A 25,382-nucleotide genomic window follows, 5' to 3' on the forward strand; every position below is an offset into this window, starting at 1 on the left:
TTTTAGCTGGAAGAAAGGAAAAACTTTAGAGCATCCAAAACAAGACAAGACTGGTGACCCCTAGTGGGAGCAGGCTACCTCTCCCTAGAGCCAATCTAGAAAAACCTGCATGGCCCCTGCTCCTCCGGCTCTCCACAGAGAATATTCTTATTTAGGTAGGGGTCAGTTACACAATCCCTCAAGTCCCTGCTAACGCTGAGATTCTATACTTCTATAAAACAAACCAACTTCGGACATCTGAGAAGACTAGGCTAGAATTGAGAAATCATTCTCATTTTTAGCCCCTTTCTTCTCCAACAATAGCAGCCTGGTTGGATAATTAAGGAGAACCTTTCAAAGCATAAAGAGTCCTACAGGGCAAGAAACAACAAGTTCCTATGCCTCAGCTTCTATTTGTACAATAAGCTTCCTCTTTCCAATTTCTTTCTAGGTGGTAGAACATTCATATGAGATCCCCCACTTTGCATGGTATTGTTCTTTCATACCCCTCTGGGCTTTCTAATTAATGAAACAGTAGTCTGCCACCAATTTCTAACTTAATCTTCCCACCTACAAGATCTATTGGCTGGATGACAATGTTTATCTCTTGGGCATGGGGATAGGTAAAATAAGGCTGGAAAATTGGGTTAGAACCAGATTGAGGAAGGCTTTAAGATTTCACTCTAAGAAGCTTATATTTGAGTGTAGAAGCAATAAGGAGCCACTCATGGTTTTTAAAAAGGAGAATGCCATATTTAGATCTATGCCTTAGGATGATTACTAAATGTGTTCTTCCTAAACAAAGGGAGAGAACCAAGGGGAGGTTAGCCCATAACAACTAGCTATAGACTCAAAAAAGCCAGGAATTTTATTTTCATATATTTCTATCCATTGTCCTTATTTCTGCCCATAGTGCCAAGAACAAGTCTTGAAGAGACCTATCATTTCCCACTCATCTTCCCAGATATCTTTTCGCCATGCTGTTGCTGGTGTTCAGTAATTTTTGAATCCATGTTTGACTCTTCATGACCCCATTGGGGTTTTCTGGTCAAAGGTACTGGAATAGTTTGCCATTTCCTTCTCCAGGTCATTTTACAGATGAGAAAACTGAAGCAAACAGAGTTACCCAGCTAATAAGTGTCCAAAGCCAGATTAGAACTAGTGAAGATGAGTCTTCCTAACTCCAGGTTAGACACTGTGTCACCTAGTTGCTGCCCACATAGTTTCACCAAGCTAAATATCTCCATTTCCTTTATGGCTCTCACCATCTGAGTGACCTACTGAGTATTTTTGCTTTGGGGGGTTTTTTGAGGTGTAAACAGAGGTAAAATGAGCACTAACTTTGGATTCAAGAAAAACCTGGCTTTGAATCCCTCCTATGACACCTCCTACATCTTTAACTCTCAGCAAGTCCCTTCTCCCCTTTGGAAGCAGAGACTGCTAAGTGAGCAAATCCTGTGATGACAATTAAAATTCCACAAGATACTTTTTTCATCTAGAAGAAAAATTTTTTTCAAGGAATAAAAGAGAAGATTTAAAGTTGAAATATGATTTTAATAGTCTCACTCTCTCAGTGCCATTAGAGAATGAACAACTCTAAGCCTTCTGCTGTTTATTAAGAAACAGAATCTTTCCCATATTCTCCTCCTTCCCTTTCCCTACCACACTATGCACTGGTCTGTGACTATTGAAGAGGTTCATCCTCAGCTAATGCCAATCCAAGAAGTAAGAGGCAAAGAGAGAAATACATTTTCCTGAAATCTCTAGAATCCATATTTCCCTTCACCTGCTTCAGATTAAAAATGAGTTTTGATTGTCTCAAAATTATCCTCACAGATGCTTTCTCAGAAAAATGGATTTCATTGACCCCATTTTTGTATAAGATAACATGCTCAGGGTTATTTGTTCAAGGTTGCAAGGCAAGCCAATGATTGAACCTTGCATGAAAAAAATTATCCAATAGTTTGCTGACTAATCACTGCTGCCAATCATCAATTAACAATGAAGAGATAGGGGCAAAACTGCAGTTTAGGATACTCATAGACTACACTACACTGAACATATACCAAAAAGTTGGTGAGCCCTGAGCATCAGTTTTAAAATACATTATATAGAGGGCAGCTGGGTGGCTCAGTGGATTGAGAGCCAGGCCCAGAGATGGAAGGTCTTGAGTTCAAATCTAGCCTCAGACACTTCCTAGCTGTGTGACCCTGGGCAAGTCACTTAACCCCCATTGCCTAGCCCTTACTACTCTTCTGCCTTAGAACCAATACATAGAACTGATTCTAAGATGAAAGGTAAGGTTTTTTTTTTAATAAATAGATAAAAATAAAATAAAATATATAGTTTTTGGTTCTAATAGCAGAATAAGTACAATATCAATTCAAAGAACAATAGGGGAAGATAATTATGCCAATGACAGAAGGGAAAGATCTATTTAGGAGAGACTCTAAATGAACACCCTAATGCAAATACCAACAACATGGACATGGGTTTGAATCAAGGATACATGTGATACCCAGTGGAATCGCGCGTTGGCTAGGAGAGGGATTTGGGGGGGGGGGGGAGGAAAAGAAAATGATCTTTGTTTCCAACGAATAATGTTTGAAAATGACCAAATAAAATAAAATAATAAATTTTTTTAAAAAGATCTATTTAGGTAAACAGGAAACTAGGCAGTTATCACCAAGTTATAGTTGTTATTTCAAGTTTGTTATGTAGACTCTAGCCAATTTCTTGATTCCTCTTCTTAAATAAATGTCAGGGCAGCTAGGTGGCAAAGTGGATAGAAAGAACACTGGCCTTGAAATCAAGACTCATATTCATGAGTTCAAATGTGGCTTTGAACACGTATTACCTATGTGTCCCTGGGTAAGTCTCAGCCCTTTTTGCTTCAGTGCCCTCATCTATAAAATGAGCTGGAGAATTGGCAAGAAAATACAAATGGGGTCATGAAGAATTGGAAACAATTGAACAACAAACAGCTGTGACTGAGAGAGAGGGCAGAGACTGTTTAGAATTTACATCTACCTAAAAGAGCACTGACAAATTAAGTAAATGACATTAAGAAAGTTGTCAGACATTCTCTTATCACAGTTACTTCTTAAGCAAGCAACTTCTTTCATTTACAGGACCTCTGTATTGGACTTACATGTCCAACTCCTTTCCCAAATCATCACTTAGCTCATCTATAAAAAATCTGTTATTTGGAACCAAATAATGATAGATACAGTCCAAAAAATTGTGTGCTTAAAGGTGACAGAGACTTCCGAGGCTGTCTAGTCCAAAACATCTCATTTTGCAGATGAGGAACCTGAGGCACAGGGTCACTAAAGTTATTTGACCAAGGTCACATATGTAATAGTATCAGAAGCAGAAGAAGTCAGATTTGATTTGTAAACCTTAAAATTTCTTAGACTTATGAATGTTGGAAATTTCCCCATTGGGAAATTTCATACTTGAAAAAATCTCCTACTGATAGTAAGAACTCTATTGGAATATGAAACTCCTTGGCATGGGAGGATCCTTCTCCTCCCTACTTAAGACTTCTTTAGGACAGAAACCTTTTGCTAAACAATGGAAAGGGCTTTGACCTATGCTTAAGCATAGAACAGGAAGTTCTTTGAGTCATGATTGATTTTAGAATTGATACAATAGAGATACTTGGAATGACAGAACCAGGTCTTGGAAACTACAATCTCCACCCTACTCAGAGTAACAGGATTTAGGAAGGGCTGCAGCAAAGATCAAGATTTAATTATTTGAGAATATGACCTTCAACAGACATGTGCAAAGGGGAGAGAACTCTGGGCGGTCCTGGGTTAAGCTAGAGCCACCATTGGCACAGGGGAGACATCAACAGTGATTGGTAGATGTGAGAACTGAGGGGAGGGAACTTAGATTGTTTCCTTAAAGATAGCGGGGGTCTGAGGACGGGAGAGAAGGAGGTTTTGCTCTGAAGGAGGTCTGAGAGAAGGCTTGCTCTGAAGGAGGTCTGAGAGGAGGTTTGCTCTGTCTGAGGACTGAGAGGTTGATGCTCTCAGGAAGTTGATGCTCTGAAGGAGATCTGAGAGGAGAGAGGTCCTGGAGGGAGAGCTCCTGGAGAGGTCTTGAAGGAGGCTGTGGAAGGAGAACTCAGGAGGAGTCAGGAAGAGAATTCTCTGGAAACATTTCTTGAAAGGAGGCTCTCTTGAAGTTGGAGCCTGAGGTTGGCATGAGAAGCCTTACTTAGAGAGATCTTGGGTGAGTGATAAAACTCACTGATTTATCTCTTAGGACTGAGGTCTAGGCCTTATTGGCTTGAGGCCCTTCATTCCTATTCCTTTCTTACTTTCTCTCTTTTTCTATTGATTAATCAGTGTATTATAAATTAAATTTCTCTATAAAACCCAATTGGCTTGGGCATATTCATAAATTGGGAATATATTCCCTGGCGACCATCTTATATTTATATAAAACCAAGACACAGTAGAAACATATTTCAGCGGTCATAATTGTTATATATATTTCCCTTGCTCCCAAACATTTTAATTATCACAGTTTATGGCTCCCACTCTCTTATCTACAACTATTTAACGCTCAAAACTATTTTAAATCTAACAGATTCTAGGTCCTCTGACTCCAGGCCAATGCACTTTCCTCCTATACTATGCTATGTTGCTTCCTATAGGGTTCCACTAGTATGTTTATGAAGTCAGAGAAAATAGAGAAAATCCCTTAGATTTTCTTATTAGAGAATCACACAAGATAGGCAGTAATGGGTGGAAGTAATGGGATCTGCATCACTGAAGGGAACATCAGAAACTGATAGGGATTGATGTCATTAAACAAGAGATATTATCCACTTTGCTACTGCACACTAAGGACCATGGAGCCTTTTCCTTCAACTGGCATCTGAGACCTGCTATATGTGTTATCATCCTTTTAGAATAAGAACTTCTTGAGGACAGGGATTGTTTTACTTTTCTGTTTATCTTACTTACTGTTCTGCTTAACATAGTAAGCACTTTAAAAAGGCTATTTCATTCATTCATTCAACATCCACAGCATTGGGGTCCTAGCTTCATTAGCATATTGGAGAGTGTATATGTCTTTGAAAGTATAAGTACAAAGTTTAGGGAGAAATATTTAGAAAAGATCTTTCTTAAATCCCAAACTATGACAATAGTCATTAAAAGCAGTTTTTAATACTAATATCCCCCAAATATCTCTTCTTGGAATCTTAAAGTACATTTGAAAATTACATAAGGAGACTAATACTTGACATGTCCTCCATGGTTTTATTGGTGTGGATACTTCCCAACAGAGATGACACCCCTGCATGCCTGGAGACATTAGCTATTCTGATGCTTCAATATGTCCTAAAAGTGATCTTGGACTTCTGAAGATGATGCTAAAGAAGGATGTCCTCCCACAGGTCTTCAGGACCCCAAATTTATTTCTGCGCATGATAAAGTATCGAGCTACTATTTTATTAGAGGTACAAAAACAACAATTGTAATAACAATTCATATTTATATAACACTTTAAGGTTATAAAGTAATCCAAACCCTTACAACAGTCTGGAATAGGTGTAATTAAATTATACAGTTCAGGAGATAAAATAACTTACTCAAGATCCTAGAGTTAGAAAATGACAAAAGGGGAATTAAAACCCAAATCTTCTGAACCAAGTCCAATGCAATTTCCACAACATAGTGATTCCTACATCTTTTGTTCACTAAAAAACAACAACCTTTTACCTTCAAAGAGTTTTCATACATATGATCTCATTAAGGGTTCATAATAATCCTATGCAGTGAAAGCAGTTATTATGATGCCCAGTTATAAAGAGATTAAGTGACTTGCCCAAGATCACATTACTAATTAGTGACAGAAGAGAACTGGAAAACTCAATCTCATTAAAGCCTGCCCCCTCACCACTACCATCCTCATTAAGTTTCCATATGATTTTATTGTGCATTATCTACAAATGAGTTGTGTGTTTATACTGGCATGACAAACACCTCCCTCCCACTTGTACAATCCAAGAATTTTCCATACAAACCCCTTTCAGTTTGTTAAACCCAGATCTTCTCCTTCAAGGGGAACAGATTTTTTCATAGGAAAATATGTCAGCTTTGTGCCTCATCTTACCTCTTTCACAAAAATATTTGAGTATAGAGTTCTGGGAAAGGACAGAAATCATTTCATACAAGGGTACTTAACTCTATGTATGTCATAACCCCCTTTGCTATTACTCCTATACAAGATATTATAGACCCTTCTCAGAATACTTTCTGTTTCAAATGCATAAAATACCTAGAATTACAGAGGAAACTGATTATATAGAAATGCAATAATCAAGATATAAAAAAAAACAAGTTTATAACCCCAAGATTAAGAACTCTTGATCTAGTCCAACTCATTTGTATAGAGTGGGAAGCTGTGGTACAAAATGGGGAGCTCCAAAGTTTTCGCATTGGCACTCCATATCTAATGCCCCTGTCATTAATTATATGGCTGGGAGAGGGGAAGGAAATAAGCAGAAATTTTAGAAATATTTGGTGGACCAGTGGGGACCTAAACAATAATATAATTAAATTGATTCAGAATTAGTTAAGTTGACAAATGGAAAGCATAGTCATTAGTAATAATTCATTGTCAACCTAGAAGAAAGGAAGTCCTCCAGAAATTTTTACTTGACACTGTTCTGTTTACCATTTTTGTCAGTCTTGAATAAGAGTATAGGTGACTTCCTTATCAATGGCAAAAGCTAATGCATCAAATGACAGTGATCAGTATTCAGAAATCATAGAACATTTTACTGAATGACCTAAGATGGCATTTATTAGCAATATAACACTTAAAGTTATACTTGAATTCAAGAAGCCAACTTCAGAAGTACAAAATGGGAGACAATTCTTGGACAGCAGATCTTCTGAAAAAGATCTGAAAGCCTTGGTCTCCTGTAAGCCTGATATGAGTCAACTGTAAAATGGTAGCCAATAAAAGTTAATTCAATTATCTTTTGCTTTAAGAATCATTAAGTATGGGCACTAGGGGATTTCTAGTGTATGACACTTTGTTTAAGGCATAGCATTTTAGGAAGAATATTGATAAACTATATAACATCCACAGGAAAATGACCAGGGTAGTGAAGAGTCTTAAGTTTGTACCATCTGAGGGTTAGCTCAAGAAATGTGAATATTTAATGAATCTGAGATTTTATGGAAGACATGATAAGTATTCAAGTACATACTTGAAGATAGTATCAGGTAGAAGAGGGACTAGAGATGTTCTCTGTGGTCTCAGGAGCAGAACTAGGAATAATGAATAAAAGTTATAGAAGAAAGTAAAATCTGAAAATACTAAAAGATTTGTTTGTTGTGGTATAGGAGAAATTCCTGTCTAGACTGAAGTTAGCCTAAATAACCCCTGAGGTTCCTTCCATCTCTGAGACACTGAGATTTTCTGGCCTAAAGAAGCAGAAACTGAGACTCAATTAGCACCTGCTATGTGTCAGGCATTGTTTTAAGTGCTCAGAATACCAAGAAAGGCAAAAGGCAATTCCTGCTCTCTAGGAACTCACAATCTAATAGGGAGTCACCTGCCCCGAACTCCATTGATAGGAGATGCTCTCCTCCTTGGTGGGGATAAATGCCCTGCTCTGTGTGAGAGTATAACTGGGAGAGACCTTCAGTTCCTTGAAGGAATCTTCAAGCATCAAGTCATTTTAGGTGCTTCTGGCTTTTAGCCAGAAAATAGGGAAGATGGATAAGGCCAACCTCACTTCAGGTTGCTAAAGGAAAAGACTGGAAAGACATAAGAGGATTTAGTATTCTCTATCATGTCTCTGTCCCCAGTTAGAGACTACAAAGAGATTCCCCTTGGGTGAGATCAATTACTCTCTCTTGCTTGAGTTGAGTTATCTCATTCCCAATGGGAGAATGCTCCTTACTATGTATAACCTAGAATATTTTCTCCTATGTATACCTTCTCTGATCTATTTTGCTCTGATTTACATAGACGAGTTTCTTTGCTATTCACTATGCCTGTCTGTCTGTTTTTTGGGTTTTGGGTTTTTTTTTAATTTTTAGTGGGAAATGGGTCAAGCCTTGTGTAAAGAACTTGGGATCCTCCTTCCTCCCTATAATAAAGAAAGAAATCAAAAATAAAGAAATCAAAAGTTAGATTAAACCTGGTCATACCTCCTTGACTAACAATATTAAAGGAAACTGAGTGATATTCTTCTATCCTGGTACCCATCTCTGACTGAGGAGAGCAGAGTCACCTTTGGCCTCAACTTCCTGCTTCTCTTCCTGGCAGGAATCAAAATCTCCCTTAGAGAAAGGTATGGGGAGAAGATGCTAGAGATGTCTATTTTGCCTCCTTTTGAGCCACACAATGACAGGCTTCACATCATGTAGTCCTTGTTATTTATAAGGCCACTCACTTCTCACATAAACTACATATACAGAATATATAGGGAGTAATCTCAGAGGAAAGGCACTAATGTTAAGGAGGATAAGGAAAGGTTTCTTATAGAATACAGAAGTTTGGCTGAAGAGTTTGAAAAAAGATAGGAAATAGAGATGAAGAGATAGCAAAAATACTGAGTCTGAAGATAGAGTATCGTGTTAGAAGAACAGCAAGGAGGCTAGTGTCACTAAACTGCAGAAGATGTAGGAATATGAGGAGGTGAAGTAAGGTAAAGACTAGGAAAAAATGGGGTTATCGCTTTTAAAAGCCAAACAGAAAATTTTTTGATATTTCAGCCTGGAAGCAATAGGGAGCCTCTTGGAGCTGAATGAATAAGGTGAAATGGTTTGTCTTGCACTTTAGCATGATTAGCAGTCTAGCTATAAGGAGATAAAAGTCTACCAAGGTGGTGGCAAAGCCAGAGAAGAAAAAATGTTAGTGTTAAAACAATGTAATGATTTAGGAAGGTAACACTAAAGTATAATAACTGATCATTATTTATAAAACTTTACAATTTATAAAGTGCTTTCCTACTCATTGATTCTCCTGAAAGCCCTGTATAGTAAGCATTTTGTTGAGTGGAGAAACTGAAGTTTAAAGAAGTGAAAGCCATCTAGGCTAAAGCCATCGAACTAGTAAGACTTTCTGACTCCCAGTCCAAAGACCTTTCTAATGTCCCATATTGATTCTTATGGTCTTGAGAAAGATACATTATCAGATAAGCATGGAGAAAAAAAAGAGAATAGCAATTTTGATGGATTACCAAGGACAAAGACCCATAGAAAGAAGTAAAGAAAAAGCAGTATGAACAAAAGAAGAAATCATTTTTAGCAGATCTTTTCCCCATATGTGCCTTATAAATATAGAACCATGGGATTTGGGATGAAAATGGACCTTAGATGTCATCTAACCTAATCCTCTCATTTACAAAGGCCTCTGAGGTCCAGATATACCAAGTAACCTTTCCAAGGTCAAAAAAGGTGATTTTTCAAAAGTAATACATTTTAAAGAGGCTTTATTTTAAATCTGATCCAACATTTTAATATAGCTAATAAAAGTAAACTGATGATAAACAAGTTTTTTCTTAAGAAAAATGTCTGACTTGCTTTTTTTTAAAGCTCACAATTCATTTATTTAAAATTCTTCAATACTTCAAAAGATAAAAATCAAACAAGATAGCATATAGCTAAGCACCTACTATGTGTCAAGCACTGTGCTAGATGCTGGGGATACAAAAACAAAAGCAAAAAACAGTCTCTGACTTTAAGGAACCTATTTTCTAATGGGAGAAAACAGCAAAGTTAGGATTAGAAACAGAATTAGAGTTAGAAGCAGGATTAGAATACTCTATATGTGTTATTACGTATGTAAAATATTTATGTAAAGGAGACACAAGGGATGGCACTGGTCTCTAAGAGAACAGGAGAAGGGCTCACAGAATCATATGAGATGAGTCAAGAAGTAAGTAAGGGACTCTAAGAGATGGAGATGGGGAGGGAGAACAGTCCAGCCATAGGGGATAGACCTACAGAAGCACAGAGATGGTAGATAAAGGATTACCTGTGATTTACAGCAAGTAAACCTCTTTGGCTGGACTATAAAGTACATGGAGATGAACAATGTGTAATGAAGCAAGAAAGGTAATATGGAAGCCAAATTATGAAGAGCCTTAAAAGCCAAACAGCAAAGTTTCTGTTTCATATTAGAGGTGACTAGATACCAACGAAGTTTATTGAACTGGAGCCCAGGGTGATTAGACTTATGCTTTAGAGTAGTCACTTTGACAACTTTGTAAAGGATGGATAGAGGGAAATTAATGAGAAGGCTATCCAGGGGACAACTGATGAAAGCCTAAATTAGGTTGGATGGCTATGAGGACGGTGAGAAAAGAGCAGAAAGATATCACTAATGTTTTGTAGGAAGAAACAAGATCTAGCACCTAGGAAAAGGATGGACGGCTAGTCATTTTCTAGAATTACTGTCTAAATTTAAAATAGCAACTTTTAAATTTGTTTTCCCTCATATTTGGAGGAATTCATGATCCGTAAGGGATAAAAAGGAAGGAGAAAAGGGCCTCCTTCAGCTCTTTTACAGTTCTGTAATCAAAGGGAAGGGGAAAAGAAAAGGAGGTTGAGAATTACTCCCTCACTAACCTATGCATCATTAGCCAAGAGTTTCCTTTGTTCCATTTGGGAAGCATAAATGTTGTGATTAATGAAAACATGTATTCTCCATTGTATTAAATGGCACCACAAATACATGTTCTGTGGGTCAGGCTCCAAGAGTTCTTTTTCCAGGCCTAGGGATGACTTTACATTGATTCAACCATATACTTTCATCTTGTTATCTTGCATGATATATGGGAGGCAGCATGACTTAGGAGAAAGAACACTAGTTCACAGTTCAAAGAACTGATTAGAATCCCAGCTTTGAGGCTTACTAGCTGTGTGTCCATGGAGTCCTTTCACACATCTAGGACTCCATTTCCTTATCTTCAAAATGGAGATGATAATACTTAACTCATAATTTTGAAGATCAAGTGAGAAGCAGGCCAAAGTGACAAAATGCCAAATAGAGACCAAGAGAAGTGGTTATATGTAGCTCCTCCATGTTTAGGTCCTGTGTCCCAAAGTGGCATTAAGCAGAGCAGCTGTCCCTCAAAGCCATTTTACAATTCTAAATGACCACCCTAGGGCAAATATCAACAACATGGAAATAGGTTTTGATCAAGGACACATGTAAAAACCCAGTGGAATTGCTTATTGGCAGAGGAGGCAGAAAGGAGGGAAGGAACATGATTCTTGTAACCAGGAGAAAATGTTCAAAATTGACTAATTAAAAAAAAATTTTTAAATAAAAAAAATTAAGTATCAAAACCATTCCATATATTTCTAGAAAAAGTAGCCATCCATGACCTTGTTCTTTGGGCAGACTGAATGCCCACTGTGTATTTGTAGAGCCTTGTGATTTAGGAGATTATAACTCTTTATTTTCATTACTAAAAGTGCTATTATGAGAATAGTTTACTTATAGAGGCTGTTTCCACCATATAAATAAGCTGTTTCCAATGTCTGTAAGTCAGCTGTTCAGGATAGGTGACATATTTTTATAGAAACAATGATAGACATGTTAATAGGTTTCAAGTTTAGACAAGAAATTTCAGTTAATCTTACCCTTCTGTCCTGCAGAGTTTTAAGAGGCATCGTGTCATAGTGGTTGGCCAGCTGGTCTTGAAGTCCAGTTCAGTTCTAGTCAGGGATATGCTAGTAAATGTTTAATAACTCCAAGAATTATGCTTGCTTCTGCAGCACCTATACTAACAACTCCAAGAATGCATGATCATCTTCTTAAGTCTAGACGATCAACAACTACAAAAAACAAATCAAACCCTAATTTGTAGCATTTGTCAATTTCCAAACTGTAAATCCTAACACAAAAATTATTCAACTAGCTCTCACAAACAGGTCTGAATTAGCTTCAGCACAGCATGAGTTCCAATGCATCTACTGAGTTATCAGGGGACAAGAATATTTATTCTCCCCAAATTCCAGGCAACTCTCTAAGACTCCAAGTTATATTTGTGTTGCTGATGTGGATGAGACAGACAAGTAGACAGAAAAAGAGAGAAAAAAATTGAAATGGCATAGATTGAGAGTCAGGCCTAGAGATGGGAGGTCCTGGGTTCAAATCTGACCTCTGATACTTCCTAGCTGTGTGACCCTGGGCAAGTCATTTTACCCCCATTGCCTAGCCCTTACCACTCTTCTGCCTTGGAGCCAATACAAATATTGACTCCAAGACAGAATGTAAGGGTTTTTAAAAAAAAGGATTGAAATCAAAGGTCTTCAAGGTTGGGTTTTTTTAAATTACTGCAATACCTACCTTCATGGGATTTTTATGAGAAGGATATTACTACCATCTACCATAGGACCCGGCACAGAGTAAGTGATTTTAAAGGCTTATTGGATTGATGTGAAGAGCTATGATTTTGTCTAAACAGATATTCCCTCTACTGATGCAGATTGCAATCATTCCACATTACATTAGTAGTTTAGGTAGTTTCAGGATTTCTTGTAACATGGTGAGGACTGCTTTTAGACACTCTCATGCTTAGCAGTCCAAACTACTACTCTTTGTCTCAGAAAGGCACAGCTGGTGGAAGATAACCCTTGGGCTGTCCCATATGCTGTCTCTTAACTTCCTAGAAGAGGACAAAGATCAGGTGGCCACCAGGTGGCAGTATTAGCTCATGTCTGTTGCTTTATCTCTGTTGTCCCCTTAAACATTGTTTGGCCAAAAAAAATGAGGTGACCAATGAAACACAATATCCTGTCTTATGTGTGCTTACCCTCCCATATATATAAAGTTTTATTAGCATATTCTGCATACAGACTAATTAGGGGACTAAAAAGGAACAATCGGGTTTTCTTAAGCAGTATTCCACAGTATACTGCTCTTTACCATAGCAGAAGTGATTAAAAGAAATGTGTGTGTGCACGTGTGTTGTAACAAGCAAAAGAGGAAATGAGTGAGGAAACAAAGGTTCAGTCTTCTGAGCCTATTGATATATTCAGCAAGGAATGGCAATTACCCAGCAAATCTACACCAGACCCTTCCTCAGCTTAGGACTGGACCCTGAACACAGGGGTGGACAGATTTTTATATGTTAAAAAAAAAGTCAAAGACCAACTAATTAAATTCAAACAATACAACATTAGGTCATTTGATTTGTAATTGGATAAAATATTAAGGACTTTCCAAGGGAGGGTGAACAGGTACAATTCCCTGAATTCAGGGGAAAGAAGTGCCCCACTTCTCCCAAATATGTGTAAGCAGGGAAAGGAACAGGGAAACTGGTCAATCACTATTGGACCACTTTTCAGATGGGACATATGGATCGCTTGAGATGTACAATTATGAGAAAACTCCATGCTTCATTCTGAAGATCTGACTGTGTTTATGATCGCTTTAACCTGGGTCCTTGGGCAAGGCTCTGAACATCAGGTGCAGTAGTTCTGTTTCCCAGTGTTGTAATACTAGCTAAAACAAGGCAATAAGATTTTCTCCCACTTCCCACCATGGAACAAAGGTTCCTCAATGGACAGAAGTTAGGATAACTAGTCATTAGATGGACAAGTGACCGCATGTAGACCTAAATTCTTTGATCATAGCAAAAAAAAAATACTATGAAAAATAAGATAAATATTAAAATAAAATAAAATAATAAAAATAAAATTAAAAGATAAAAATATGCAAATTAAAAATATGAAAAATAAGATAAATATCTAAATATTAAATTAAAAATTAGAATGACATGGCACTGTACCCCCAGAAACCCAGGTGAACTATTATCTGAACCCCATAGCAAGAAGACTTGGGTTCAAATTCAATCCAGGCATCCTTAATTGTATGATTTAGTTATTTAACCTCTGTCATCCTCAGTTTCCCCAATTAAACATGGAAATAATAATAGTACTTAACTTGCAGGGCTATTGTGAGGATCAAAAGAGATAATATTTGTCAAAACGCTCAGCACCGTGCATGGCACAGTTGTAGGCTAGCAATTGAAAAAAGAAATGCTAGCAATTGTTAGTATTACTGTCTTTTGTACAGGATGGAATAATATAAGTCATACAGTAATACAGTTAAATGGATATGGATTCAGAATTAATAGAAAACCAAATTCACAGTCAAAACAGTCCAATGCCAACCTGGAAAGTCTTCTGGTTTAGGACTCCAGGGATCTAATCATTAACTCTGTGCTTTTTAGCATTTTTATAAGTGACCTGAATGAAAAATCCAGGATGGAAAAAAATTGACAGTCTAGAATGTTGGGCCATTTAATAAGATGAATATTAATAGAGTTTTAAAAGTAGAAGATGGGAGGAGTAGAATTAGCCAGGCATTCACTTGAAAAAAGATGAAGAAGATTCAGTGGACTATAACTTTTGATTCTCATCAATAGTACAATACGACATTCCAGTGGATCTTGGGCTGCAGTTTTATGTTCAGACCTGAACCTCACCATTCAGGGGAGACCCAGAAAAGCAGGAGAATGGTTGGAGGAGATCCTACTACTTAAGGACCTGCCTGTTTAGCCTAGAGAAAAGAAAACAAAGGGAGGATTTCCTAGTTCCTGGAGCCTGGTCCTTCTTTGAGAGAGTGTACCCTCCCCATGCAGATAATAGCAAGCTCTTGCACAACAGCATAACAATAGGTGTCTTCAAATGTTTGTAATGGCAGGGAGACTAGATATGCTTGTCTTTGTGAGCTGCCTTAGGCACAAAGGGTAAAAGCCTCCAGAGGCAAAATTAGCTTCAGTAAAGGAAAAACTCCCCAACAGTTAGGTTCATTCAGAGTGAAATGAGGTGCCTTGAGAAGGAGGAGGTTCCCCCTGGCCACTCAGGAAACTGAGTGACTTACAAAGCTAAAAAGTGTCTGAGGTTGGATTTGAACTCAAGTCTTCCTGACTTCAGGTCCAGTGCTTTATTCTCTGCACCACCTAAATTTATCTTGAGGTCCTTTCCAACTCTGAGATTCTTTGAGTGTTTTTGACTCAATAATCAATGGGGAGCATGAGAGTAATAAGATTGGATCTTTGTATAATGAAGATTATTCTGACTTTGGTTTAAAAGATGGGTTAGTTGGCTAGGAGGCAAACATTATAAAAGGCCATGCTAGGTAAATAATAATTTAAACTATAATAATAAAAATACAAATAATGCTAAAAACATATAGCACTAAAGCTTTCAAAATACTGAACATAGTCATTTTATTTGAGCCTCATGAGAACCCAGTGAGGTAGCTATGATAGGTTTTGTTATCCTTCAGCTACAGATAAAGAAATCAAGTCACAGGGAAGCTAAGCAGCTTGCCTATAGTCACCCAGATAGTTAAATGTTTGGGTGCCTTTAGTCACCCAGAAGTGAAACTTAAACCCAGGACTTCCCAACTCCAAGGCGGACCCTTTAGTCACTACCTACTGCCCTCCAGAGCTTACAATCTAATAGGAAGGAGAAGAACTCTACATATAACTAAAACAAAAAAGGAAAGTGCAAATGAATCCATTTCCAATTCGGGACTAAGGGAAAACTTCAGGGAAAGGGTAACTGAGAAGTGGGGTGCTGAAATGGAGAATCCAATAGACAGATAGAAGGTTCGAGGACCTGGTGAGCCGACCTGCAGGGACAGGAAAAGGTGGGATTGAGATCTGAGAATAGCAAACGGGTTATCAGAATTATTAAGAGATAAAACAGTGTGAGATAACAGTAAGTGGTCTCCATGGTTCAAATCTGGCTTCCAACATTAGCACTATGACCACAGAAAAGTCACTTAACCTATTTGAGATTATAATTTTAAAGTGCTTAGCACAGTGCATGGCATATGTTAAATCTATATGAATGTAAGCTGTTGCTACGATTATTATTATTACTCTGGGAATTTAACTCACTTTACTAACTTTAGAGATGAATGAACACCAGCTAATTATCTTGGGCAGCTAAGTGGTACAGTAGGTGTTAGACCAGGAGTCAAATCTGCCCTCAGACACTAGCTGTATGACGCAGGGTTGTTGCGAGGATCTAATTGTTTAGCACAATGTCTGGGACATTGTACGTGCTGTGCTATATAAATATTATTATTATGTAGGGGGTTTTTATTTTAATGCTGAAAATTATGTTAAAACAAAATTATAGAGAATGCTCAATGCTAGTAAAGAAGTTTGAACTTTATTAGGTAAGCAATGGGCTACCATTGACTGCTTGGGGAGTGACATCATAACCGTGTAGTGATTCATCTCGATGCACTATTAAAATGCTAGTATGGGGGAAGCTGGGTATCTCAGTGGATTGAGAGTCAGGCCTAGAGACCGGAGGTCCCAGGTTCAAATCTGACCTCAGACACTTCCCAGCTGTGTGACCCTGGGCAAGTCACTTCACCCCCATTACCTAGCCCTTACCACTCTTCTGCCTTGGATCAATACATTGATCAATATATTGATTCCAAGATGGAAGGTAAGGGTTTTTTAAAAAATGCTAGTACAACAGTCCAAGTATGAAATAATGAGTCAGGGCTCACATAAAGCAAGAGATATCATTTGAGTTTTCCTAACCCACTCACTGAATCGCATTTCAACAACAAACTTTCTGAAAATTGTCTAGGTCAGTGAAGAGATGTACACAGGACTGTGATAAAATAGATCCATATACATATGGCTGGGCTTTTTAGAACAGTGAAAGTTACATTCCCTTTGACTGTCATCTAACTACTGCTCCCTTTTGGAATGCACCTCTCTCTGGAGCACACAGAAGGGAGACAATAATAAGGTGACTCACCCTAAATTATAAATACCTAAACTACATGTCACTTTCTCTTGATTTATCAGGCTTGTCCCTGGACTCACACGACCTGGCTTCAATTTCTTCCTCTGATACCTATTGCCTATAACTTGGGCAAGTTGTAAACTCTCTGAACCTCAGTTTCTGTATTTGAAAAATGGGGGGATTGGACATAACTTGGATCCCTCCTAGCTCTAGATCTATAATCCTTTGATTCAAATCAATTCAATTCAATAAACATTTAGGTGTAGCAAATTTTTTCAGTCAATATGAAAGAGAACAGAGGTAAAGCCCCAAGCTCGTGACAGGTTTTTTGAGAGACATGGGTCTCAGCAAAGCTGGGCCATTAGGTTTTCCTCACAATCTAAGACAATTGAATGAGAGGTTTCTCCCCTTTTACATACCCTAACATTGTATCACCCCAATAGTCAACCACTAATCCTAGGTCTCAGTAAGTGGGAAATATGATTTCATGCAATGACTAAGTGCTGTCTTCTTGAATAAGTGTCTCAGCTTCTTATTAATCCTTGGTTGGTTGGGATGGTCTTCAAGATGATATGCTAGCCATGTCTGTCTGCAAAGGGGTCAGCACATTTCCAAGACCCCTACCATTCACCATGATGAACCCTATTGCAAAATGGTATCTAGTCAAAAGAGGCAGTAGCTAGATTTCCTATGTAGTTTTAAATTTTTTCCTTATAAAATATAATTACTATAATTCTATTAATCTTACCATAATTCTATTAGTCACTAATTAATCATTGTCCCAGATCAATCACTTCTTTTGACTACATACTAATTAATTGTGATAATTGGGGTCTTATTTTAAAAGGAGTCAGGAGTTAAGGAATTCTCCTTCTTTTGACAGGCACTAAACAAAGCCCTGGGAATACAAATTTTTAAAAAATACAGTCCTTTCCCTGCAAAAAACTTACAGTCTAAGAGAAAACAATACACAAAAAGAATCTGAAAAGAGCTATGAAAGGAAAGGGAGGTGGAGGGAACAAGAGGGATGGGAAACCAGAAGCACTGGATTCAGGGCATGATGTTTCTTGGAATTGAAACCATGCACAAAAGAGCAGCTGATGGAAAACTGGAGTTACCTGGACAGTTCTGAACCTTCCATCAAGAGAGGCTTTAAGAATTTATTGCTCTCTTTCCAACCCTCCAGACAAAAAAGGAGAGGCAATTTAGGGAGTTGAGATAATGAGTATTAAAAGCTATCATTGTTATTTTCTCAAATGGGAAAATAAAAGTAAAGTGCTTAGTATAGTGTCTAGTACACAGTCAGTACTATATAAATCTTATTATTTCATAAGAGAAAATTAGGATAATTTTGCAGAACTTGTTCTCTTCAAAACTCCACCCTATAATAATTTCATAAATCTAATTACAAATTGATTTTGTCATGATTTATGGATTCTCCTGCTGATCCTTTCCTCCCTCCCCCTCAAGAAATGGAATAAGGCAAATGCTATATTTTTTAAATCCAGGCTATTATCCTTGTCTTTTTTTTATATCTAATAATCTGCCTTTTCTATTAAAGTTTTCTTCCAGTCATGCATAATTTGGTAGAGATATTGTCTCCTCAGAAGTTGTGCCAACAGAGCACAAGTGCCAGCAGATCCTACCAGTCTCCAAAAATGAGTGGATTTACTTCTCCAGAGACCTGCATTGTAAACAGGTCTGGTGTAGAGAGAAAAGCAGGAGAGCAGCCAACAGGAGACAGATAATAAAATTTCCTGGGAAGATGGCTGGATGATTGGATAGATTTATGAAGATGAAGCATGATTGCTGATTGACTGATTAATTGATTGATAGGAGACAGCAGACCAAAAAGAGTAATGTATAAAAGCAGCAAGCAAATTAGTTTAACTGAAATATAGAGCTAGTTGTAAACTACAGTCAATTCAGAAAGACAGATTGTGAAGGGTTCTATTAAAGGCTACTATGATTAGAATGTTTTAAAAAATGTATTCTGCACTCTCTTTATCCCTTCTTTTTTTCTGAAAAGGTATGTCTCCCATCTTTTTTGCTACTAGAAAAGGATCTTGTTCATATGTGGGGATATTTCGTGTAAATTCATTTATTTCTTGGGGAGTAAACGGTATCCTATGTCTTAAAGTCACCAAGAAAACTTTAATAGAAGAGACGGATTATTAGATATAAAAAAAAAGACAAGGATAAAAAACTGAGAATTACTATTCAATAGAACTAGAACATAGGGGGGGGAAAACCATCTACAGAATAACAGAATTTAATCATAGAAGAACAGCTTCCTTTTGTGGAAGGAACCTTATTAGCCATCTAGTTCCATCCATATACCTGACCTCCTAATGAATCCATAGAGGCTTTATAGTTCCATAGTCCATTTTTTTAAAACTAATCCTTGATATTAATCATCAGGTATCCTCGCGCACATAAACACACTGGCATTTCTGTAGGGCAATTATGGAATCTAAAACTAACAATTTTGTTTAGTTCTTTCCATTTTGTGATTGTCTTCCATTTTATGAATTAGATCTAGCTTTGCTGTATGATTGCTCCCTTTACCATATGATTATGGGAAAATTGAGGCATTGATATAATCCCAGGAAATTGGGGTAGTAGGTGCTGGCCACATTCTATACATTTTGTGGTTTGTTTTTATAATAACTACAGAATATGCCAGGATATCCTTGAAATAACCATACAATTTGTAAAACACTAATCATTAATCAGAGAGAACACTCATGTTACTCAAGACTGTGTAAGTTGATTGGTTCCTCATTATTGACAAAAGGAAAGCTTTTCCAACTGCCAACTGGTGTCCTTGTACTTACTGAGGGGTCTTAGACCTCATTTGTTGGGTAACTACTAGTCTTGCTAATCAATTGATATGCTCAGATTATATTTCCTCAGTTAACAATTTCATTTACAATTGCAAATGAGAATATTTCTGGATTTGGGAGTTTCCATCCCAGTTCTGCCATTTAATACCTATATAACTTTAAGCAAGTCACTTCTCCTTCCATACCTCAATTCCTTCATCTGTAAAAGAGTTGGAGCTACATAACTTCTAAGGTCTCCTCCACTTCTAAACTTATGATTTTGTGATCTAAAAAGAGATAGCATGAAGGGCAGCTAGACGGCTCAGTAGATGAGTATCAGACCTGAAATTGGGAAGACACAAGTTCAAATTTAATCTTATATGTTTCCTAGCTTGTGACTCTGGGCAAATTACTTAGCTCTTTGCCTAGCCCTCACCTTTCTGTCTTAAGAGATGTAACTAGGACAGAAAGTAAGAATTTTTTAAAAAGATTTGAGAACGAGAGAGATAGCATGGAATAGTAGTTAGTAGGTTAAGAGCCAGACCAGGAGTCAGAAAAACAAGGTTCAAGTACCCATTGGTTGTGTGATCCTAGATAAGTCACTTACTCTGTTAGAACCTCAGATAACTGTTTAAGATATAAACTAAGACTTCCATTCCTCAGTCATTTCTTTGGATCAAATTCTTATTATAGATAGAGATATAAATGTCTATATATTGATACACATATGTATAGTCAGATACATGTATAAATATAAGTAGGTATTTAAGTATAAGTGTATGTGAGTATATATAAAATTTGTGTATAGAAAATTTTGTGGATTCCAAATGAAAAGACTTTTAGGTTTGTAATTAGGGGACCTGAGTTCCAATCATCCTACATGCAATAGATATATGACCTTGAGGAAAACACTTAATCCTTTATGATCTCAATTGATTCATCCGTAAAATAATTAACTCTGGAGGACCACCAAGGACATGGTCACCTCCAAAGGTATGGTCCTATAATCCAAGAGGCGGCATGATGCAATAGAGAAAGCCAACCTGGGAGAAAAGAATGCCTGAGGTTAAAGTACTATCTCTGAGACATTAGCTGTGTTGGCTCTTAGGAGCTGTTTTCTATTAACAAAAACAGCTCCTGATCAGACCTCTATACTCAGTAACTCACAACTCTGGTCCAAAAAAAAAAATTCTAAGAAACTCTGCTATGATATTATGGGCCTTTAAGCACTGTATTCATTGTCTGAGACTGAGATTTCAATACAGTTTGATTCCACTTCTTGGACCTCAGTTTTCTCATCTGTAAAATAAAAAGTTGAACTAGTTGTTAGGCAGCTTAATGGTAGAGTCGATAGATTGCTGGGGCTGAAGTTAAGAAGACTTATCTTTGTGAGTTCAAACCTCATCTCAGACACACTTACTAGCTGGATGGCCCTGAGTAAGTCACTTAACCCTGTTTGCCTAGGTTTTTGCATCTGTAACATGAGCTGGAGAAGGAAATGGCAAACCATTCCAAGAAAAGCCCAAACAGGGTCACAGAGTCAAACTGAAATAATTGAACAAAAACAACAAAAGATAATGTTAAGGTCTTTTCCAGTTCTACCTCTTTTTTCTAGGAACTTCAATAGAATTTAAATATTTACAACATATAGACATGGAGAGAATTTCTGCCACTTAAAATTATATATATACTGTGCTATATAGTCAGAGTAAGATTGAAGAGCTTGTGAAGAGAAAGAAAGATCTGGATAAATTTTGATATCCAGAGAATCAGGACTGGATAGTCTTTTCATAGCCTAAAGGAGTTTTCATAGCTTTAAAGAATTTTGTCTTTGTTTATTTTTTAAAATAATGAAAAGAATTTATTCTTCATTTTAAAAAAATCAAGTATTATGAACTGGAGATTCATGGCTTCATATAGGATCTTCTTCTTCTGTTCACCATCACCAACCAAATCTTTCAGTGTTTTTGAGAGGAAGAGTGTCAAAGGCTCCCTAGAGAATGGGCACTCACAAACAAGTGTGACAACCAGCAAATGATGAGAATAGGAGCAGGCAGCTCCTTTTATCCTGGTTCCTGACACAAAGATGATCCTTCTCCTCATTTACCATTGGCTGGTTACTTGAGAGTGGTCATCTTATCTAGAAAGCTAGCTAATCTGAACTGTATAATTTGCAAACCCAATTATCGCAATTATTCAAGTGGGATTTAAACAATTAAAAAATGGACTATTTCAACCTTATTGATCTGCTATAGGGCTTAGGTTGGAGATGTGTTTTATAAAAAGACTCCCTTAAGTAATTCATTGAGAGAAGTCCACCATCTTACTGAACTTCATCTTTCACAGTTTTGTTGTTGAATTGATTGATAAGGAAATAAGACTTAGCAATATCAATATATTTGGGAGCCATCCTCATGTTTCCTTTGGGTTTTTTCTTTTTTCCTCTCCAGGACTAGTTTTCTAACCTCTACTCAGTCAATTACTCTTCCCAGCCCCTTTAAATTGTGAAGCCCCACTCAGAAATGTTTTACTTATTGAAGCCTGATGAATGTGATGTATTTCTGGAAAACTAACCTCATTTTTTAAAAGGCAATTCATTTTGTTCCTATATCCCAGAAAAGGCAAAAACTAAAGAGTGCTTCAAGCTCCTCTGATGGCCCAGCTTCTGGAGGAAATCATGCTTATGTGCTGGTTTCTGATTGTCTGGCTCTAATCAGTATCACCATGCATACCCAGGGCTAGCTATGCCTGGAAGGCAGTAACCATCAAAGACCATAGCACCCTGCCACAGGACCTACCTCCATACTCCCTGCAAGTTCCATTCTTGTTAGCTCCCTTCTCAGTTTCCTGAGCTCTGGATATGATTTGGTCCTATGTCTCCTGACCTTACACCATGGGACCATCTTTACCTTCTCCATGGGCCCATCTTTACCTGCTCCATGGTCCCTAGGCACAGCCATGAAAAACAAATTCATAGACTAGGAAGAGTTTTGGAGGGGTACTTGCCAAATTGTTTGTTTTTCAATATGAGGAGCTATTGATAGTTAAAAACAACAGCCACTTTAGATCCCCAGAACTGCAGGATCCTGGTGGAGAGTGCACTGGCTCAGAAGTCCTGGGATCTAGGTTGAAATTTTGCCCCTGGCACTTATAAAAGTTAAAATTAAATTTCAATAATATTATATTTTAGGAGATTTATTAATGATCATTAGAAATCAAGGAATAAAGAACAGACAAAATAAAGACCACTAACCAACCTGGTTAGTCATTTTTAGCCATCCCTACTCACCACCATCACTGCTGATTCTACATCAGAGAGGAGGAGCCTCCAAAGTCCACATCCTTTATTCGGTCTACAGGAAGTACATAATGACAGGAAGTCAGTGGGCTCCTGGGATATGTAGTTCTTTTTTAGGGTAACAGATTCTCAATCATACACACTTAATAGTTGTGTGAAGTTTATTTTTACGTCTGAATCAGTTTTCTCATCTATCAAATGGAGGAGTTATATTAATTGACCTCTGACCAGCTCCCTTCTAAGTCTAGATTTATATTATATAGCAGAAGGAATATTAATATCTAATGGTTGAGAAAATACATATTGCCCCAAAACTGCTCCAAATGCCAGTGATGCTTTTAAATGAATTTGCATCTTATTCATAAAAAAGTCTCCCTAAAATTATTTTATGAGCAGCATTGGCATACAAGAACCTCCATGAAGATCACAAAGAGAAAGAGAAGTTAGAGGCCAGAAATATGAATCAACATATACTTTGGATTGCATTTACATACATATAGTATTTCAGCTGTTATTCGGAGGTCCTCCAAATTATGTTAATAGATACACAAGAGGAAGGAGAGCTTTGTAGAATACAAAAGTAGAAGGTTAAAAAGTTAAAGAAGTTTCAAAAAGTTCAAAAAGTTTGTTTAAAAAAAAGTCAAAGAAGAAATGCCCCTGGAAAATTGAAAGTGAGAACATTGTTAATTTTTTGAAGAATCAGGGTCACCTATAGATACAATCCTGTTTCGTTTGTTTTTTTTTTTAATCCTTACCTTCTGTCTTGGAATCAGTTAAGGCAAAACAGTGTCTGAGGTTAAATTTGAACCTAGGACCTCCCTGTCTGTAGGCCTGGCTCTTGTTGACTTGGAAAAAAAAAACAGAGCTATTAAAATAGTAAAAAAAAAAATCTCTTTAATCAAGGAAAAGGGGTTCAGTGTAATAGTAGGCCTCCACACAGAGCTGTGTGCTAACACCCACACAGAGCCTGAGGATTGAACTCTGGATGCTCTGGACACAGACCCCTAGGAGAACCAACTACATTAGATTAACAACTCCAAGGAACAAAAGAATTTGGGAAACCTATATACCATTTGGGAAACCAAGGAACTAGTAAAGATGATTGATTGACATTACAATGGTTACAAGGAAATGGGAGTGTTCAAAGAATACTGACAGAATACAATCAAGCTTGGGAAAAGAATCATAGCTAGAGGCTAAGGCAGGGGTCCCCAAACTACAGCCCAGGGACCACATGCAGCCCCCCCCCAGGCCATTTATCTGTCCCAGTGCACTTCCTGAAGGGGCACCTCTTTCATTGGTGGTCAGTGAGAGGAGCACTGTATGTGGCAGCACCGCAAAGCACAGCATCACTCACATACAGTACTACTTCCAGTGACATAATCTTTTGCATGGCAAATTGTTCTGAGAGTAACCATTGAGAAAAAGGCCTGTGCAAAGGATTATGTGGCTGCACAATGGAAGACATCAACATGGTGAGCAGCGATCTGGGGGAGGGGATTCCGCATTGTGTATACTGCTGCTCGGTATAGTGGTGACAGTAATGGACCTGTGCAAAGTGTGACAGCCCCATCACAGCCAGCGCTGCAGCCTCCGCTATCCCAGACAGCCAGCGGTATACAAATTTGTTCATAGTGGGTTTTTTTGTTTGTTTGTTTTAATAGTCCGGCCCTCCAACGGTCTGAGAAACAGTGAACTGGCCCCCTGTGTTAAAAAGTTTGGGGACCCCTGGGCTAGGGTCTAAGGGAAGGGGCTACTTACTATGGATACTAAAAGGGTGGTCCCTACCCAGGAGAGGGTCTTCTTAGGAAAGGGTCTCTGATACAATAGTCAAGACTACCTAAGACAAAAAAGGGTACTTAGCATCTACTTAGCTCCACCTAACTAGGATTGTCTTTTACCTTAGGGTCCATTATTCAGTCTGAAACTGCTAGCCTGAGATTCCCTTCATGGTGAGTTCTCACAGGAACAAGGAACAAGGACAAGCTTTGGGGTCTCCAACTTACAAGCTAGTCCTAAAACTTGGGGTTCATCAGATCTTACTAGGCTACAAATTTGGGGTTTCTAGAGTCCACGTTGACAACACAGAAGTGAGTAAGAAATTGGTTCTGGAGGATTTCACAACACAACACGAGACCTAAGGAATAGCTCTTGTTGGTGTATGACATTGTGCTTTGATGGATATCCTAGTACCTGTGATTAATAGGCTCTCTGTGTTCTTGTTGCCTACAGTCTATCAGGATGCCCACGAGCCACATCAGCCATGAAGAAAGCAAAGTTGTCAGGAGAACAAATGCTAACGATAAAGCAGCGGGCCAGTAATGGTAAATGCTCAGGCGTTTTGTTTTTCATTGCATCCATCAGTCAAGGGAGGGGGATGTAATGGGGGAAACAAAACCTGAACAGATATATGCAATGGGCTTGGGTTTGGGGGATAAAAAATTAATATATATTAATTGCATGCCAGGTGCTATTCTAAGTACTTTATAGATATAATCT

The 25,382-nt window shown here is 37.8% G+C and overlaps 1 protein-coding gene across 26 annotated transcripts in view; it reads left to right on the plus strand.

Annotated features, from left to right (window-relative positions):
• MYT1L (myelin transcription factor 1 like) overlaps positions 1–25,382 on the plus strand; it is a 730,943-nt gene that overhangs the window by 675,399 nt on the left and 30,162 nt on the right. For all 26 annotated transcript variants that reach the window (XM_056813380.1, XM_056813371.1, XM_056813377.1 and 23 more), the window contains one exon: positions 25,116–25,207. In XM_056813380.1, coding sequence (XP_056669358.1) covers positions 25,116–25,207 — 92 coding nt within the window. The remainder of the gene's footprint in view (positions 1–25,115; positions 25,208–25,382) is intronic.

This window comes from Monodelphis domestica, chromosome 1 (assembly GCF_027887165.1).
Source record: "Monodelphis domestica isolate mMonDom1 chromosome 1, mMonDom1.pri, whole genome shotgun sequence".
Lineage (NCBI taxonomy): Eukaryota > Metazoa > Chordata > Mammalia > Didelphimorphia > Didelphidae > Monodelphis > Monodelphis domestica.